Source organism: Oryctolagus cuniculus, chromosome 5 (genome assembly GCF_964237555.1).
Source record: "Oryctolagus cuniculus chromosome 5, mOryCun1.1, whole genome shotgun sequence".
Taxonomy (NCBI): domain Eukaryota; kingdom Metazoa; phylum Chordata; class Mammalia; order Lagomorpha; family Leporidae; genus Oryctolagus; species Oryctolagus cuniculus.
The window spans coordinates 163,026,352-163,045,972 of record NC_091436.1 but is presented as its reverse complement, the minus strand read 5'-3'; the positions used below and the strand labels follow the sequence as shown (position 1 = coordinate 163,045,972).

The window sequence follows — 19,621 nt, the reverse complement described above, 5'->3', positions numbered from 1 at the left end:
GTCCTGGGGCCTTAGGAAAGTCCCCAACACAAAACTTGGAGAAAGCACAAGGCACCACCTGGTTAAGCAGAGGTGATTCAACATCCCGTGATATTTCAGGATTTGAACAGCTGCCTAAGGTTGAATTTTTGTATGTGATCAAGATTCACATCGTGGAGTGAAGGAAAAAAAAAAAAAAACACCTCCAAAGAAAACATTAGTGACCTGTGTGTTGACCCAGGGAGACTCGGGAAAGGGGTGACTTGCCCCAGGTTCCCTAGGTTGCCTTCTGCCCGGCTGTAACCATCCATCCTCCTCTTCCTCCCAGGCTGCTGCAGCTCCAGGAGCAAATGCGAGCCCTTTACAAAGCCATCAGCGTCCCCCGAGTCCGCAGGGCCAGCTCCAAGGGCGGCGGCGGATACACCTGTCAGAGCGGCTCCGGGTGGGATGAGTTCACCAAGCGCCTCACCAGCGAGTGTCTGGGGTGGATGCGGCAGCAGAGGGTAAGCGGCCGCCACGGGGCGGGTGCTGGTGCTCCGCCGCCCCGAGCCTGCGTCGGAGTGAGATGGGTCAGCCCCACGGTTCTCCTCGCCAAGAGTGTTCTGGCCTGCAGATGGCTTTTTGGAGTTTTCCACCTATGCGATTTTTTAAAAAAAGGATTTTATTAATTTATTTGAAAGGCACAGTTAGAGAAAGAGAGAGAGGACGTCCATACACTGATTCTGGGGCCGGGCCAGGTTAAAACCAGGAACATATAACTCTATCAAGATCTTGCGCACAGGTGGCAGGGGCCCAGGTACTTGGACCATCTTCTGCTGCCTTCTCGGGGCATTAGCAGGGAGCTGGATGGGAAGCAGAGCACAAGGGACTTGGACTGCTTTTCCAGTGTAGGACGGCGGCGTAGCAGGCAGCGGCTTAACCCACAGTGCTTCTGCCCCCTTCTCTACAATATGAAAGTGGTCTCCTACTTTGAAATACATGTTTCAGGCAGCTTTTTTTTTTTCTGTGCATCTTAGCGAATCAGCCTCCTTGCTTTGTAGTCTTACTTTATCACACAGGTAATAATTAACAGGTGTAATGTAATTAGTAGGTTTTGAATATCCAGCTCTCACTGTTCATCACCGGATCTGCTGGGGGAGTGTCTGTGCTAACTAACTTCACTGTCCTGCAGGGGTACCTGACCTCACCCGTGTTATTGACATATACAGTATTACTATACTATAAAAATACCTGTCAGGATTGCGCGTTACTGATACGGATCGGTATTTTTGAAACACACACACACACACACACACACGCACACAGCGGTGGTTTGTTTAAAATGTTATCAAAGTGGAGGAGCTGGGAGCACGGACTGGATCTTCTGGTTTGGGTTCCCTGGTCGGCGGCTTCCCTGATACTTTGAACAGTCCGTCCTCTCATTGTGCAACCGTCAGGTCCCCGGTGTGGGAGGGAAGTGAAATAATGGCGGCCGAAGTCTGTGTGGATCCTCTCTCTGGAACTGGGGTTTCTAAACGGAGTATTTCCAATGCCAATTATTGTGCGGGGTCATGTAGTAATTACGCGCTGTAATGAACAGGTGGCGAGAGACGTATGCCCTAATTGGGCAGATAGGAATTTTATAATGAAAACCTGCTAGTGCACACCCCCTCAGAGGAGGTGGGTGTGTGAGAACAGAGATCATTGGTTACGCGATGTGGCTGTAAAGGCACTCGCTTTGTGGGACCAGCCAGCAGTGGTTCCGACAACTGTCAGTCACTTTAAAATTCTTCCCTAGGTGGTCAGGGCTTTGGGACTAAAAATTCGTTCACTGAGTTAACTTTTTTGCATGTTCACAAAGACTGGTGGCCGAAATCTTGTGCAAAATCAGTGCGAAAGGCAAACCCATCTGCATGTTTTCAAATGCCCTCGAATCCTTGAACACACATTTCCTGCGGGTTTTGTGGGCTTTGGTTCCACGCCAGAAACTGAGGGTTCAAAAACTGACACTCCTTAGTCCTGACAGTGAATAGTATTGAAGAAAGACACATGCATCCAAATGCCCGATGTGCACACAGATCCGTGTGTGATTGATTGCTGCATGAGGGCACGGTCAAGTCTTGCCTGGTTAGCAGTGGGGGAGAGGGTGGTGCCCCAGCCCCTGGAGAGCGGAGAGGTCAAAGCGAGGCTTGCGTTGTTGGGGCTTGAATGACTTCAGCGGGATTCACGATGGGAAGTGGAACAACCTTTGAGCCCAATCAGCCGTGAAACCGATCCGCTGATTTCTTCGTAGGACAACCCACCGTGTGTCATTCGCTGGATTCACTCCAGTTTGCTTTGTTAGAACATCAGCGTTCTTAAATTTCGCGTGGACTCGGCTCTGTGTCATTTCTGCCAGAGATCACGGAGGGGCCGGGCTTTCGGGGGCGGGCAGGCCGATCACTTGCTGTTGGCTGCTGTGCCGTGCTCTGCGGCGCGTGTCCTCTTTCCCCTTCTGCCCTCTTGCATAGCCTGCATTCTTCACTCACTCCCGGGAGACCCGGCTGCAGGGCCGGCTGATAAGAGAGGCCCTTCCCCGGCGCACGGTCAGGAGGCACACACGCATCTCCCGTGCCAGGGTTTTGGTTTTGTTTTCCTGATCCCTACAGATACCGCACACCTGGCCGGTAACGAGCGGCGTGAGCAGCAGCCTGGCCCCCTCGCCGCCTTCCTGCTGCTTGCATCCGGCTCTCTCAGTTTTAAAGCCCAGACAGTTGCGGGAAAGCAGGGTCGGAGTCCTGGGTAACCTCCAGTTATCTGACCCTGAAATGGCTGCCACGTCTGAAGCTTTGCCAAGGCCGCGAGAACATGGATGTGGCTTGGAACAATGTGTGTTGTGTTGGCAGCCCGAGCCCGGACTGTCTGCCCTTGGCAGGTCCGAGAGATGACACAGGTGATTGGGAAGTTGACATGTGCTCACACACCAGAAGGATGAGGTCATGGGCTTGCTGCAGTGTGCGGCCTGTGAATTCTTGCCATGTGGCGTCCTTAAATTTGAGACTCAGACAATAAATCTGGCCGTTTAATTTTTAAAAACTAACATGAATCCACAGCCTTCATATCACCGATGTTAATTCAAATTAAGACCTCGAATCCGCTTGGTAATGTCCCTTTGAAATGGACCATGGGGAGATTTGCCTTCTGAGAGGCAGTGGGAGATGCTGGATTCTTAGAGCCAATTACTTTTATCGAAACAATTTAAAGGATAAATACGGACAAGCACCTTGGGGTTAGCTGTTTAGCTCGGGAGGCGGTGCCTGATTGCATTGTGTCAGTGATCTTTGAGAACGTGTAAAATGACTGATGAAGAAATGTCTCATTGTTACAATTTACGTGTGCAGGCATGCTGACAAGTCTCCACAGGCGCACTTGCGTGTGCACATTGAGGTATCTTCTTTGAAGTCATGATCCTGGATTCAAGGATCCCATTTCTAAATTTCCTACTTGGCCCTTTTGGGCCGAGGTTACACAAGGGACGTATTTAGCAGTCCCCGTGAGCTGCCTGGGGGGTCTTCAGCCTTCAAAAAATACTTTGGCTTCCAACATACTTCATATTTACATCCTTCCTTTTATCCGGAACACAGCTCTGGGTGTCTCTCGGGACTCTGACCCCTGATGCTGTGGGGAAGTGAATCAGACGCCAAGGGGCAGGATCGAAGGGCACCTCTCTCTCTCTCTCCCTTTGCAGGCGGAGATGGACATGGTGGCCTGGGGCGTGGACCTGGCCTCGGTGGAGCAGCACATCAACAGCCACAGGAGCATCCACAACGCCATCGGGGACTACCGCTGGCAGCTGGACAAGATCAAGGCCGACCTGGTACTTTGCAGCGTTTCCTTGTGGGGGCCCCAGACAGAGCAGCAAAGGGTTGTATAGTTCTCTAGGTCAGGCGATTCTGCCTGAAGCACTGGGGGCTTCGTTCTTTCCCAAGAGACTGGAAGCTTCTTAGGATCCCATTTTATAAGTGGGGAAGTGGAATCCCATAGACCTACCAGAGATGGTGTTGACCCCGGGAGGAGTAATACAAACGCTCATTTCTCAGCACTTTGTAAGTCGGTGCTGGTGGGGTAGTCGTCTGTTTCTACAAAGAATAGAGCATCTCTTCCCATAGGAAAAAAAAATGCAGCCATCGTATAGTTTGTGTCTAAAACAGACTTCTGTCGAAAGAAATCCCGTCTCATCCTGTCCCCCACTCTCCTGCGCTGAAAAAAAAAATCAGACCTGGAGCTGGGTTGAGATGACAGGCTGTGCTGTGAAGTGCTTGGGAAAGTAGCGTGAAAGAAGACGTTTGTTTGGGGCAGATGTTTTGAGATCTATTTGCCTCGTCTGCGTCTTCTTCTGGAAGACTCTTTGCAGACATGGATTTCAAAAATGCTTTGGCACCAAAATAAATGTATTGTAAAGTAATTGCGTTTTCCATGGGCTTTTTGAAGTTCCCTTGGGTTAGTCTCCCAGTTACTTTGGTGTTAAAGCTACTCTCATTTCTTCCATATATATATGTAAACTTATTCCTGCCCACCTAGTATCTGACCAACATTCTCCCTCCTTTCTCTAAGATCAGGGGATCCTGACTTGTATTTTTAAACTTGTGAAAAAATTTGCCACAAGTGAGTCTTTAGGCGTCTGACCAGGACTGTACTGGCACTCCCAGGTCATTGAGGCTTTGCCTTCTGGCCACTGGGGAGCAGCGCCCTGTGTGTAATAAAATAGTTCACAGAGCCAACCCTTGTTTGTACGGGAGGCTCAGAGGCCAGCGTCTGTCAGAGGGGGCTTTAGCAAGGCCGCGTCTAAACCACAGAGGCACGGCGTGGATAAACACCTATCTGCTTTTTGTCATCTTCCAGCGTGAGAAGTCTGCCATCTACCAGTTGGAGGAGGAGTATGAAAACCTGCTGGTAAGCCCCTTCTTTCTCAGCCTCGCGTAGTGTCTGCCAGGGTCGACCCAGTTAGTCCCGTACGTGCCGAGCACCTGCTGGGGGTCACCGCCGAGACACTGGCGGGGCCCGCACTTCCCTGCTCACAGATGAATTTTAGTTTCTTATTGCTGAAGACAGCACCCAGCTCTGTTGTGTTCCAGTGAAGTGTCCTGGAAAGGGCACAGTTAAAGCTTGTGAATTGCATTCTTTTGAGGAAGTATCAGCAAAAACAAAACAAAAAAACAAAACAAAACAAAACAAAAAACAAACAAAAAAACAAAAAACAAACAAACAAAAACCTGAAACCCTCATTTTCCTGAGATAAGTCGCCAGGCCATCGTCGTCACTGTCTTACGCAGACGTCTGTCAGTTACTTGTTCCTGAGACACAGTCATGTGTGTCTCTTAACGACAGGCGTATGTGCTCAGGAACGGGTTGTGGGCGGTTTCTTGGTTGCATAGTTGCCCTTAGACACACTAAGGTGGCTACCGTGTTGCTAGGCAGTAAACTCCCCGGCTGGCAGAGATGCTGTGTGACTGCTTCCGATTGTGTCACCTTATCCTCACTTTTTGAGTACTTCCTTGTTGGCGCTGATACCGTTGAAACGCCGAGGCTACTGGTGACACAGCAGTTTTCCCATGGAGGCCGGTGTGACTGGTGCCTGATAGCATCTTGAGTTTTAGGAGGGGAGCAGATGGTAGAAGGTTAAGAGCCCATTTCCCCCTGCATAGTCTAAATCTAAAGACTGAACCTCAGCGAGTTTCTGAATGCAGACCCTTTGGGGTCAGGACGTTGGACTGGATCTGAAGTTGCCGTCTTGTTCATCCCAAATGGGGCGGTCTCTTTCCCACCCCGGGCGGGGGGTGGTCCGTGAATGTGCGTGATTAATGGTATCCGTTCTGGCGGCCGTTTGGTGAGGGCGCCGCTCCCTGCTGGGTGCCGTTCTGACGCTGCCTTTGGACCTGCCGTGCAGAAAGCGTCCTTCGAGAGGATGGACCACCTGCGGCAGCTGCAGGGCATCATCCAGGCCACGTCCCGCGAGATCATGTGGATCAACGACTGCGAGGAGGAGGAGCTGCTCTACGACTGGAGCGACAAGAACACCAACATCGCGCAGAAGCAGGAGGCCTTCTCGGTACGCCCCTGCTTCCCGAGACCCCCTCTCTCCTGCCTGCAGCGCTGCTAAGATCGCAGAAGGCAGGGCTGGGTCACGTGGGGTCAGAATTGGCTCCTTCAGACAGCCCGGGGTCTGGCTCTGCAGCCAGAACCGGTACTCACTGCAGCTGGGTCACTCCTGTGCGCTCCTGGACAAGCCTTGTCGCCAGTCTGGTCCCAGCCCCGTCACATCCGCCAGTCTGGTCCCAGCCCCATTGCATCCGCCAGTCTGAGTCTGGTCCCAGCCCTGTCACATCCGCCAGTCTGAGTCTGGTCCCAGCCCCATCGCATCCGCCAGTCTGGTCCCAGCCCTGTCACATCCGCCAGTCTGAGTCTGGTCCCAGCCCCGTCGCATCCGCCAGTCTGGTCCCAGCCCCGTCGCATCCGCCAGTCTGGTCCCAGCCCCGTCGCATCCGCCAGTCTGGTCCCAGCCCCATTGCATCCGCCAGTCTGAGTCTGGTCCCAGCCCTGTCACATCCGCCAGTCTGGTCCCAGCCCTGTCGCATCCGCCAGTCTGGTCCCAGCCCCATTGCATTCGCCAGTCTGGTCCCAGCCCCATTGCATCCGCCAGTCTGGTCCCAGCCCCATCACATCCGCCAGTCTGAGTCTGGTCCCAGCCCCATTGCATCCGCCAGTCTGAGTCTGGTCCCAGCCCCGTCACATCCGCCAGTCTGGTCCCAGCCCTGTCGCATCTGCCAGTCTGGTCCCAGCCCCATTGCATTCGCCAGTCTGGTCCCAGCCCCATTGCATCCGCCAGTCTGGTCCCAGCCCCGTCACATCTGCCAGTCTGAGTCTGGTCCCAGCCCCGTCACATCCGCCAGTCTGGTCCCAGCCCCATCACATGGATCCCACGCATCCTTCCCAGCCTTAACAGTGCTCTGGTTCTGAGGACAACTCCACATGGGTCTGTGGCTCTGCTCGTGTCCAAGCGCAGCCCTGTTTGTCTTCCTCCAGCTGCTGTGGGCGGGATGGAGACCTAGTAGTGGCTTCCTGTAAAGGGTTTGTGTTTTCCTCTCGTTCCCAGATACGCATGAGTCAGCTGGAAGTCAAAGAGAAAGAACTGAACAAGCTTAAGCAGGAGAGTGACCAGCTTGTACTCAATCAGCACCCAGCTTCGGACAAAATCGAGGTGGGCTTCGCGGAAAAGGGCCCTCGCATCAAGTGCGGTCCCTCTGGTGCAGGAGCGAGGGATGTTTTGCCTGCCAAGGGCCCTTCGGATATTTAACATCGCTCGTGGGCCATACACAGTTATCAACTTAAAAATTAGCCTGCTGTCGATTTATTGAATTTCGAGTCCCGCCTGCTGTTCGCTTGGCCGGCAGGGCAGACCAAGTGGCTTTGCGAGCCTTGCGTGGTCTGCAGGCCCGCACGTTCCCACCCCCACAGATAGCTGAGTGAGTCTCCATCATATAGCTGCGCCACCTTTACCTTCTATTTTGCATCAGTCCCCTGGCCCAGGGTTGGCAAACATTTCTGGAAAACCCAGATAATAAATACTGGTTTTACTTATTATGATACGATGACTTGTGGGCCGTTTGGTCTCTGTCCCTGTGACTCGATTCTGCCCCTGTGTGGCGAAAGCAGCCCTAGACAGTCTGTAAATGAATGAGCATGGCTTGTTCCAATAAAGCTTTATTTACAAATACCGGATGTGGCCGTTGGACTGTAGCAAGTTGGCCTCTGCCAGAGACTGTTACCTGTGGGCCGTGCTCAAGGCCTAGTTCAGCTGGTAGCACTGATGTGGCCATACTGGTTGGACTGAAACTTCCATGTCAGTTGGTTGAGACTCACTGCCCTAGTTCCCCAAAGCCCTCTGCCTGGAGATGCCTCCAGTCTCCCCACGATCCCGCGACGGTCCAGGAGTAGCCCTTGCGGTAGCAGAGGGACCCTGTCCCGGTGTCATCCCCCGGGGGCTCGTTCTGATTGGTCAGTAGCTGCACCCTCCTCCTAATGGTACCAGTTTCTGAAAACTGATTTGAAAATCTAACTTCTGCTAAGCCAAGCAGGTGGGAAGTTCTGTTGTCCATTTTTAGAAAAAAAGTTTGCTTGGCTGGGAATCAGATCAAGGGCTCTCCCGAGCTTCGCTCCGGCTCCCCCGCCTGCCCGGGCGCGTGCTCCTCGGAGCCCCTGCCCGGCCTCGTGGGTGAGCCTGCTGGTGCTTCCCTGCTGCAGGCCTACATGGACACTCTCCAGACGCAGTGGAGCTGGATTCTGCAGATCACCAAGTGCATCGATGTCCACCTCAAGGAAAACGCCGCCTACTTCCAGGTGTTTATACTTAATAATAGTTTTGTTGTTTTCGAGGTCTCACCAACCTTCTGAATGTGTTTTAAACAGCACTGACATAAAAAATCTTGACAATATCGCGTGAATCCTGTTTTTCACGTTTCACTTTAGAGGAGCATAGATTTGTAGCCCGATGGCCAGTCCCTCTTGGTCTCCTGCGGTCTCTGATGTAAATTCTTCCTACCCCGAGCTTTCCCTGTAGCCACCTGCCAAAGAGCGACCTAGGGACGGTAGTTGTTGGAACAGAACCAGCAGAGGATGTTGTTTATTGCACTGCTTGTCCACTCAGTGCTGTTGCCGTCATCATCACTTTGAACTTGGGCCTTGCTTTCTTCCCCAACAGTTTTTTGAAGAGGCGCAGTCGACCGAAGCCTACCTGAAGGGCCTTCAGGACTCCATCAGGAAGAAGTACCCCTGTGACAAGAAGATGCCCTTGCAGCACCTGCTGGAGCAGATCAAGGAGCTGGAGGTATCGCAGCGCTCCCCAGCCCGGCTCACACTGCCGACGGGCACCAGTGCACCGTGCCGCCCACAGCCCAAGCAGGAGGCTCTCCCCCCCATAGTATTTAAGTGGCTTTCCCTTTTTTTTTTTTTTTTTTAAGATTTATTTATTTATCTGAAAGGCATAGTTACAGAGAGGCAGAGAAAGAGAATATTCCATCAGCTGGCCACTCCCCAAATGGCCACAATGGCCAGAGCTGGGCCGATCCATAGCCAGGAGCCAGGAGCTTCTTCCAAGTCTCCCATGTGAGTGCAGGGGCCCAAGGACTTGGGCCATCTTCTACTGCTTTCCCAGGCCATAGCAGAAAGCTGGATCAGAAGTGGAGCAGCTGGGACTCGAACCAGTGCCCATATGGGCTGTCGGTACTGCAGGCTGTACCTGCTACGCCATAGCCGCCAGCCCATTAAGTGGCTTTTCTTAAAATGAACTTTCTGTCCTTGACCACTAGAGGGAGTTCCTTTTGCCTCAGTGTGGGGTAAATGGCTCTGAACAACAATGGAGAGAACACTGATTACTTAGCAGGACAATCCCTCTGGGAAAGCGTGCTTTATCGCTGTAGTCCTTTTAAACAAGGCTGTTCTTTCTGCCCACTTGATTCATGGCTGCAGAGCTCCTGGAGAGGCCTGCTGGGAAAGGTTCTCATATTTCCTGCTGACAACGTTGTGGCTTTTTTTTTTTTTTACCTGTAATGCAACTCTAGCACTGCTTAGTTTGCAGGGTTGTAGTATCTACGTTAATGCTGTTTGAAGATCCCCAGGGCATCGGCATTGAACTGCGGTTTTCTTTGCAATTGCAGAAAGAGCGGGAGAAAATTCTGGAATACAAGCGTCAGGTGCAGAACTTGGTGAACAAGTCCAAGAAGATTGTGCAGCTGAAACCACGCAACCCAGACTACAGGAGCAACAAACCCATTATCCTCAGGGCTCTCTGTGACTACAAACAAGACCAGGTGCGCTCAGCGGTTCAGGGTGATGCAGAAGTTGCCCCCTGCTTGACATAGCGGGAGTGGGGCGCCTCTTCTCTGCCCAGGGCCGTCTGGGTATTTATAACATCATTCACGGGCCGTACACAGCTATTAACCTAAAAGTGAGCCTGCTGCAGATTCACTGATAGTCCAGCCTGTGGACTCTCTTGGCAGGGCCAGAGCCTAAGGTTTTGGGGGGCTTTATACAGCCTGTGGGTTGACGTTCCCCATCCCTTACCTACAGATTCTTGTGAATCAAGAGAGCTGGATTTACCCCAGGTGACCATAAGCAACAGAGTCTGTGTCTTGTCTTTTATAGATGAAGCAGTAAACCATTCTGAATCATTAGCACAGTTGCTTTATGAGCTCCAAAAAACATTCTTTGGAAAGCTTAATACTTCTTTCTTCTTGCTTATCCAGCGTCTGTGCCTGTGGTCACCCTTACCTTTACCTGTCTGACAAAAGAGACGAGGAATGACGTGGTCACGGGGCAGTGCGTGTCGTTAGAACCCAGACAGTAGCCACGCCCACCGATTCCGCAGCCTCTGTGGGAAACTCATGCATTTTGTAAAGAAGGAAACCAGTTTCTAGGAATTACATGGTTTGCACAGCGCCTGTTAAATCAGGGAGAACTCAGAAATATAAAATGTGATCTGTTCGTTAGATAAACGTTTTATAAAGCAATAAAGATCAACTTTAGAAAACAATGGAATCTATCGTACTGGGCGGAAATATTGTCAGAAGTCGCATGGAAGGAGAAGAATGAGTAAGAAGTTAGCTGAAACGGAGATAAAAATACTCCGCAGGCAAAAAAAAAAAAAAAAAAAATACTCCGCAGGCAGGCTTGGTGCAGTCTATGAGCGAAGACGGTCGCCAAGGTTCAGGTCGCCGCTGGAGGAAGCTATCTCGTGCTGGAGTTAACTTTTAGAAAGTTGTTTTTCTGGAGACCCATACCAGAATGTTTTGGTTTTGATTTTAAAATTTTAGAGCAAATGAGTGAGACTCACTGGAGCCGGATATGTTTAATTCGCAGAAAAAGCAACAGGCTTGGAGGAGGCTTGCTCTGTGGAAGGATCTCCCCTTTACTCGTAGATCCCCTCTGATTTCTTTGCAAAACGCTTCTCCTAATTCGGTAAAAGGCGGCTCTCTTCCCGCACCTCTCAGCCTCACGTGTGTTGTTAAACCATCGGAGTCGCTGGGTTGTGCAGCCAGCAGCCGGCAGTTGGCACGTGTTCATCTCTGTTTCTTCCTCTGAGAAAAAAAATAAATCCCGACGCGTGCACCCGCGAACACGGCTGACCCGCAGGCTGCTTGCCTTCCAGAAAGTCGTGCACAAAGGGGACGAGTGCATCCTTAAGGACAACCACGAGCGCAGCAAGTGGCACGTGACGGGCCCCGGCGGCGTGGACATGCTGGTGCCTTCCGTCGGGCTCATCATTCCTCCCCCAAACCCGCTGGCCGTGGACCTGTCTGGCAAGTACGTTGGCGGCGCTCTCCGTAGCCGTGGCGTGAAGGGCGGGAGGAATTTTAGATGGTTGCAGGGGGCGGACATTTGCTGCAGAGGTTAAGGTGCCATTGGAATGCCTGTGTGCAAGTCCCAGCTCTGCCCTGATCCCAGCGTCCAACTAACAGTGCACACCCGGGAGGCAGCAGGCGGTGGCTCAGCCGGTGGGGTCTCTGCCACCCTTGTGGGAGACCTGGATTGTGTTCTTGATTCCTGGCTCCGACCTGGCCCAGCTCAGCTGTTGTGGGCATTTGGCGGGGGTGAATCAGCAGATGGGAGATCTCTGTCGCTGTCTCTCTCTGCCTTTCAAATAAATAATTTAAAAACAATACATTTTTTGTAAAGTGAAAAAAAGAGAAGTTCATTACCAGAATGGCCTCCTGAAAAGGAACCTGTGACCGTTAGCTTCTCTGTGTCCCCGAGTTCTGTGTTGAAGACGCTGGTATTGTCGGAGGGTAGGAAAGAGTATCTGGCCATGGGCGCTGGGTTAAGACACCTCTTGGGAAACCTGCGTATAGGATCAGTGTCCGGGTTCAAGTCCCGGCCCCACTTCTGATTCCAGCTTCCTGATAGTGCACCCCTGGGGGGCGGCAGATGGTGCCTCTAGTATTCGAGTCCCTCCCACCCATGTGGGTGGCCCCTGTTGAATTTTTGGCTCCTGGCTGTGGCCTGGCCCCATCCCTAGTTGTTGCAGGCAACTGGGGAGTGAACCAGTGGAGGAAGGATCTATGCCTGTCTGTCTGTGTCTCTGTGCCTTCAAGTAAATAAAAATAAATAAAATTTTAGGGCTGGCACCGTGGCTCACTTGGTTAATCCTCCACCTGTGGCGCCGGCATCCCATATGGGCACTGGGTGCTAGTCCCGGTTGCTCCTCTTCCAGTCCAGCTCTCTGCTGTGGCCCAGGAAGGCAGTGGAGGATGGCCCAGGTCCTCAGGCCCTGCACCTGCATTGTGGGCACCTGGTTCCTGGCTCCTGGCTTCGGATCAGTGCAACGTGCCGGCCACAGCGGCCATTGGGGGTGAACCAACGGAAGGAAGACCTTTCTCTCTGTCTCTCTCACTGTCCACTCTGCCTGTCCAAAAAAAAAAAAAAAGAGAGAGAGAGAAAATAAAAAATAGAAAAATAAATAATAAAAATTTTAAAATGTATTAAAAGAAAACCTGACTGTGTAGGATGACTGGAGAGAATATGAGGCTACTTCAAAAAGCCTATAAAAATATGGAATTAAAAGATAAGTTTATTTGTTGCAAACGTATTTGAAATCTATGCATAGCCGGCGCCGTGGCTCACTAGGCTAATCCTCCGCCTTGTGGCGCTGGCACACTGGGTTCTAGTCCCGGTCAGGGCGTCGGATTCTGTCCCGGTTGCCCCTCTTCCAGGCCAGCTCTCTGCTATGGCCCAGGAGTGCAGTGGAGGATGGCCCAAGTGCTTGGGCCCTGCACCCGCATGGGAGACCGGGAGAAGCACCTGGCTCCTGGCTTTGGATCAGCGCGATGCGCCAGCCACAGCGCGCCGGCCGCGGCGGCCATTGGAGGGTGAACCAATGGCAAAAGGAAGGAAGACCTTTCTCTCTGTCTCTCTCTCTCACTGTCCACTCTGCCTGTCAAAAAAAAAAAAAAAAATCCATGCATAAGCAAAACCTTCAAAAATTTCATGGAAATGCATATCATGAAAAAACTATACATGGATTTCAAAAAAAATTTGGCACCAAAATAAACTTAGGTTTTAATTCCATTTTCCACAGACTTTTTGAAGTACCCTTGAAATATAAGTTACTTTTCAAAGTGCGTTTTGAAGTCCTAGAAAATGAGTCCTTTTACATGGAGCTGCACATTATCAATGCCTCCCATATGACTGTGCGCTCTTCCGTAGGCAGGGTGTTCACTTCACAGGCTTCTGACCACAGGTCTTGTTAAACCTTCTGTATGGGAATCATCAACCCCACATGGCATAGCGAGGAAAACCCCCCTGAGCTGTCGCTTACACACAACCGGTGCCCCTGCCACCCTGCCTCAGGCCTCTGTCAATGAAAAATTGCTGAGAAATAAAACAGGAAAAAAAAATCCACCGCATATTGCAGCCAGAATGACCTGAGTGATCGAGACTATTGTACATACGCTTGAGATCACTTCTGGGGGGTACGGATGCTAACAGTTTCGGAAGTCGCACCTGTGCCTGTCGCTTTGTTAGGGATTGCTGTAAGCGTGGCCGGCTTCCTGCGGGCGGTGAGGCGTGGCTGTCTGGTTCTAGCACCCTGTCCCTCTGTGCCTCCTAGGATTGAGCAGTACTATGAGGCCATCTTGGCCCTCTGGAACCAGCTGTACATCAACATGAAGAGCCTGGTGTCCTGGCACTACTGCATGATCGACATTGAGAAGATCAGGGCCATGACCATTGCCAAGGTGAGTCCTCAGTGCCCCCGGCTGCCTGCAGTGCGCCACTGCATCTCATCAGGAGAGAGCTCAGCCTTCCTGGAGGTGGGGGCCCCTCTCGCAGAGACCGGGAGGAGTCGGCGCGGGGCTGGTGAGCAGAGGACGCGAAGCACTAATTACCATGAGCTGAGAAGCCAGCGGCGTGGGTCCTCTAATTCTTGTTGGCTGCAGGGGGAAAGTTTGGTCACAAACCATTTCTGGTGCTCATGGGAGAAGGTGGGGTCACATTCATGGGACACCCCAAAGCATTAGTTGTTCTAATCCGTGGCTCTCAAGTTGTGGTCTGAAGAATCCCAGGTCCAGGGTCCTGTCGGGGTGACAGGAATGAACAAATGTAAGGAGGGGGCACAGAGTGGGCATGTTTTGAGGCCCCTGAGCCCCCTTTTTTTCTCATTAGCCAGAGCAGCTTTGTGTGCGGGCCTTCCAGATAGTGTTTCATTTGAAGAAGAGACGCCATGGGAGAAAATTGGAAAGCATTGAGGAGCAAGGTGTAGACGCTCCAAGACCTTTTATGTTGTAGCGGGCCACCGATGTGTGTCGCCTCCAGCCCGGTCTCGTGGGGACATTTTCCAGCCGGCTGTTCTTGGTGGCACTGCAGAGCCGGTGACACATCGCGAACCGCACGTGCCTGCTTTGTGCTTTTCCTCCAGCTGAAAACCATGCGGCAGGAAGACTACATGAAGACGATCGCCGACCTCGAGTTACACTACCAAGAGTTCATCAGGAACAGCCAAGGCTCAGAGATGTTCGGGGACGATGACAAGCGGAAGATACAGTCCCAGTTCACCGACGCCCAGAAACATTACCAGACCCTGGTCATCCAGCTCCCAGGCCACCCCCAGCACCAGACAGGTCAGCTGTGGCCAGCTCTCTCAATGCTTTGTGTAAAACTAGCCTCCGAGCCATTCCTTTGGAAGGTATTGTTTGCACCCCTCTTCGTGTTGCTAGAACCAAATTCCCAAAGCTGGGTGATTTGTCACAAAAAAGTTTCTTGGGCTCAGGATTCTGGTGGCTGGGAAGTCCACGTGGCCTGGTTTCTGGTGAGGGCCTTCCAGCTGCATCTTAGCTTGCAGAGCAGAAAGAGAAATGGCTGCAGGCAGGACGGGCTGGGAGTGTTGGTGCCCTCACTGTATAATAACCCCTTCTCGAGAGACCTAACCCACCGCTGAGAGAGGGGCTTCCGCCCTTCCCTGGGGTTGGTACCCGCAGTCATTTCCACCACTCTTCACCTCTTGCTGTAACACTAGCAACCAAGCCCCAGCACAGGCACTCTTAGGGACAGACCCCATCTGAGTCACAGCAGTTGTATGTATATTACAAGTTCAGAACCAAATCAAAAGAGTAGGTATGCTTCTAGGGAGTGTGGATGATGTTGGAGGCCTAGCGCCCTTGGCAGCCAGGAGTTCTGATTTCTGTGGTCCTCACTTGTTTGTGCAGTGACCACAACGGAAATCACCCACGTTGGTTCCTGCCAAGACGTCAACCATAACAAAGTCATTGAAGCCAACCGAGAAAATGACAAGCAGGAAACGTGGATGTTGTTGGAACTGCAGAAGATTCGCCGGCAGATGGAGCACTGTGAGGGCAGGATGGCCCTCAGGAACCTCCTCCTGACCGACCAGGGCTCCTCACACCACATCACAGTGAAGATCAACGAGCTCAAGGTAGGCACCGCCTGACGCTTGGCCTGGTCCACGTGCAAGCGAACAGAAGTGCTGTAGGCGAGCAACATCGACCCTCAGGGACACGGACTTCCGGCAGGACCACCCCCCCCCCCCGTTTCCAAATTTGTCGAAGGTCCTCAGGAGGGGGTTAAGCCACCCTTGCTGATGGGTTGTGGGTCAGACTACTTTTCAGCCATTTGTCCTTTGTATGTTTCTCCTTTTGTTTATTTCAAAAGTTTTCACGAGCGTTAGATTGATAGGGGCACGAGGTGGAATTGCCTTTATAGATCGGGAACTGACATGGAGGGATTCGGTTGGTGGGGCGAGGTCCAGAAGCCATCGGCAGAGCCGCGACGTGGCCCAGGTGTGTCACCTCCTCTGCTCAGCCGTGTCCGGTGTGCCACATTGGAGTGTCCGAGTGAGGTGGTCTAAGTAAGAGGGCCATTCTCCAGTAAGAAACAAAGGGTCAGTTCTGCCTCTCTTTCTTGAATCCTTGACATTTAGTAGGATTTTCAAAGGTAAAAAATGATCCTAAGATTCATAGAGCTACTTCATGAGTGTCGTTGTGTGAGTTGTGGCACATACGCACACCACAGTGGAGTACTATTCAGCCTTGAAAAAGGAGGTACTTCCACGTGCAAGAACACGGACGAGCCTGGAGGATGTTGTGTTCAGTGAAATAAGTCTGGCACCAGGTGACGAATACCCCACGAGCCTACGCATGTGTGGAATCTTAAAGAAAGTCCACTGTGTAGGAACAGAGGGCAAAGTGGTGGCTGCCAGCAGTGAGGACAGAGAGGATGGGGAGGTGTAGATCAGAGGGTACACAAGGCAGCTATGGAAGGTGACGGATACGTTAACGTGTTCGCCTGTAGCAGTCATTTTGCTGTGTCTGTTGAAGTGGCGTATTGTACGTCAGAAATTTATTCACTAAAAAGAAATCACACCTCTCCCCTCCTTCGGAAGAGTGTGCAGAACGATTCGCAGGCACTTGCCGAGGTCCTCAACCAGCTGAAAGATATGCTGGCCAACTTCAGAGGCTCCGAGAAGTACTGCTACCTGCAGAACGAAGTCTTCGGGCTGTTTCAGAAACTGGAAAACATCAACGGCGTCACCGACGGCTACTTGAACAGGTGACCGCGGCGGCCCCGCCTCAGTGCTCTGCCTTTCGCAAGCTTCGCTCCCGTTAGACGTCCTTTGCATGCAGTATAAACGCTCTGCGTGCGTGATTGTTGGTCTCTTTCCTGGTGACTTACTTCCATTCTTCTGTGGTTTCGAGAGAATGTCCTCTAGTCTCCGGTAAATCCCACCATGCTGAAGTCTAGTGCATCCTAGAAGTGAGCTCTACTCCTAGGGCCATACCTTCTAATGCCCCAGGGAGTGCGAAATGTCTGCATCATGACAGAGAGGAAAAGGATACCGCTCCTGCAGCTCATAACATAGGCAAAATAAAATTTCATCGGCTCTAATGGGTCTGTCCGTTAATAGTGGTGAGAGCCGAGGGTTCCCCGTCTAATTGTGTCACTGGCAATGTTGTTCCTGCTTGTTCCAGCTTGTGCACAGTTAGAGCCTTGCTCCAAGCCATTCTGCAGTCTGAAGACATGCTGAAGGTTTACGAAGCCAGGCTCACCGAAGAGGAAACTGTTTGCCTGGACCTGGATAAAGTGGAAGCCTACCGCTGTGGACTGAAGGTAACTTGGAAGGCTGCGATCTGGAGCGGGCATTTGGTCTAGTGGTGAAGATGCCTGCATCCCACTTCAGAGTACCTGGGTTTGAGTCCTGGCTCTGGCTTCTGACTCCAGCCTCCTGCTGATGCAGACCCTGGGAGGCAGCAGGTGATGCCTCCTCGCTGTGGCCTGGCCCGGTCCTAACTTTAGCAGCATCTGGGGAGTGAACCTGCAGATGAGAGATTCCTGTCTCTCTGTCAGTGGCCAGTTTACAGGAAACTCAGTTCCCAGTTAGAAGCCTCACTAGGTTTTTGGGAGTTGTGAAGGTTTCCGGGTTCGTTGGGCATGTATGGTTGGTACCAGTCATCATCCCCTGAATCCATTTTCCAGACCAGGTTAGAGGAACTGTGAGTGATGTCAGAAAGTTTGTAGAAAACAGACTTAAAAGATAAGTTTATTTCAGAGAAAAAAAAAAAAAAGGAAAAAATGCTGAAACCCATGCATATGAGGGGCTTTCAGAAAGCCTGGGGACAGTGTGTTTTATGAAGAAAAAAATGCATGAATTTCAGATTTTTTTTGCATTCTAATAAATCTTTGAATTGAATTTTCCATGAACTCTTTGTCCTCTCGTGTTGGGACAAATAATTCCTGATGGGATTCGTCTGGGGAGCGCTGAGTGGAACTGCTACCTACTGCAGGACTTCCAAGGACCTTGAGTATCTGGATAGACGTAATAGGATTGGGGGTGGAACGTGACATGTTAGCATTTCTCCAAGTAATTCACACATTGCATCTTTTTATTTACTTATTTATTTTGAAAGTCAGAGTTGCAGAGAGAAAGAGGTCTTCCGTCTGCTGGTTCACTCCCCAAATGGGCGCACCAGCCGGCACTGGGTCAGGCCAAAGCCAGGAGTCAAGAGATTCATCCAGGTCTCCCATGTGGATGCAGGGGCCCAGGTACTTGGGCCATCTTCCACTGCTTTCCCGGGCCATTAGCAGGGAGCTATATTGGAAGAGGAACAGCCGAGGCTTGAAATGGCTCCTACATGGGATGCCGGCACTTCAGGCAGCGGCTTTACCCACTATGCCACAGCGCTGTTCCTGAATCTTTTTTGTTTGTTTTTTAAACAGGAACTATTTTTTAAACAGGACTATTACAACAAATCCTGGGAAATGCAATCTAATGACTCTGTTTTCCTGGATTGATTGTTGTCACTTAAAAATACGAATGGTGTCTTTTTACTCTCGCAGAAAATCAAAAACGACTTGAACTTGAAGAAGTCGCTGCTGGCCACCATGAAGACGGAGCTGCAGAAAGCCCAGCAGATCCACTCTCAGACTTCACAGCAGTATCCGCTGTACGACCTGGACCTGGGCAAGTTCAGCGAGAAAGTCACACAGCTGACGGACCGCTGGCAGCGGATAGAGAAGCAGATAGACTACAGGTGCGCCAGCCCCGCCCCGCTTGCCCCCGTGTGGTGGTCAAGCGGGTAAGGGCGTCCCAAGCAGCATCTTACACACTGCGCCCAACGGCTGCCCCAGGGTTGCTTTTCTCATGGACTGCCTCTGGGCAGCTCTGAATCAGAGATTGTATCGTGGTAGTCTTCCAGAACCTTCTGGAAACAATCGAGAGCCATTAAACAGGCTCCTTGGTACCCTGTAAGCTCTTGTTATGACTGTTGGAAGGCACAGCTACTTAGAGTGAGCTTTTCCCGAAGTTTTATAAAAATGAATTCTTAGATAAAAGAAAAGCCTTATTGCAAATGAAAGCATAAAAAACTCCTGAATTGCGTTTTTACTGGCAGTGGCTTTTTAAAATGTTTTTATTTTGTTTTTAATTTATATGAAAGAGTGACAAGGAGAGAGAGACAGTGAAGAAGAGAGAGAGAGAGAGAGAGAGAGCTTCCATCTGCTGGTTCACTTCCCAAACAGCCACCATGGCCGGGGCAGAGCCAAACCGAAGCCAGAAGCCTGGAGCTCCATCCAGCTTTCTCACATGGGTCGCAGGGGTCCAAGTACTTGAGCCATCTTTTGCTGCTTTCCCAGGCCCCTTAGCTAGCATGGAGCTGGATTAGCAATAGAGTATCCGGGACTCGAACTGGTGCTCACAGGGAATGCTGGCATCACAAGCAGTGGCTTAGCCATGCTGGCCCCTTTAGCGGTGTTTCCAGAAAACTTTTCCATTGAGGTATAACTCACACACCATATAATTTACCTGCTTACAGTATATAATTCAGTGGGTTTTATTATATTCAGATCAGGCAGCTGCCAGTACCACCTGAATTTTCATCCTCCTAAGAAGCTGGTACCCAGTACTAATCCCTCTCCATTAGCTCACAACCCCCTAGCCCTCAGCAGTTACCAGTCAGTTTTCTGGCTCCGTAGATTTGCCTATTCCCGGACATTTCATGTAAGTGGACTCACATCGTGTATGGCCTTTTGTGACTGGTTTATTTCACTGAGGAAAAGGCTTCCAAGATTCATCCATGTGGTAGTGTGTTTCAGGACTTATTTTCTTTCTCATTGAATGTCTTTC

At 51.3% G+C, this 19,621-nt stretch overlaps 1 protein-coding gene across 1 annotated transcript in view; it reads left to right on the top strand.

Annotated features, from left to right (window-relative positions):
* DSP (desmoplakin) overlaps positions 1-19,621 on the top strand; it is a 46,968-nt gene that overhangs the window by 16,691 nt on the left and 10,656 nt on the right. The window contains 15 exon segments of the mRNA XM_051855854.2: positions 308-482; positions 3,686-3,814; positions 4,840-4,890; positions 5,885-6,046; positions 7,091-7,195; positions 8,239-8,334; positions 8,696-8,821; positions 9,651-9,803; positions 11,141-11,295; positions 13,598-13,724; positions 14,405-14,606; positions 15,192-15,418; positions 16,385-16,551; positions 16,971-17,109; positions 18,337-18,530. Coding sequence (XP_051711814.2) covers positions 308-482; positions 3,686-3,814; positions 4,840-4,890; positions 5,885-6,046; positions 7,091-7,195; positions 8,239-8,334; positions 8,696-8,821; positions 9,651-9,803; positions 11,141-11,295; positions 13,598-13,724; positions 14,405-14,606; positions 15,192-15,418; positions 16,385-16,551; positions 16,971-17,109; positions 18,337-18,530 — 2,208 coding nt within the window.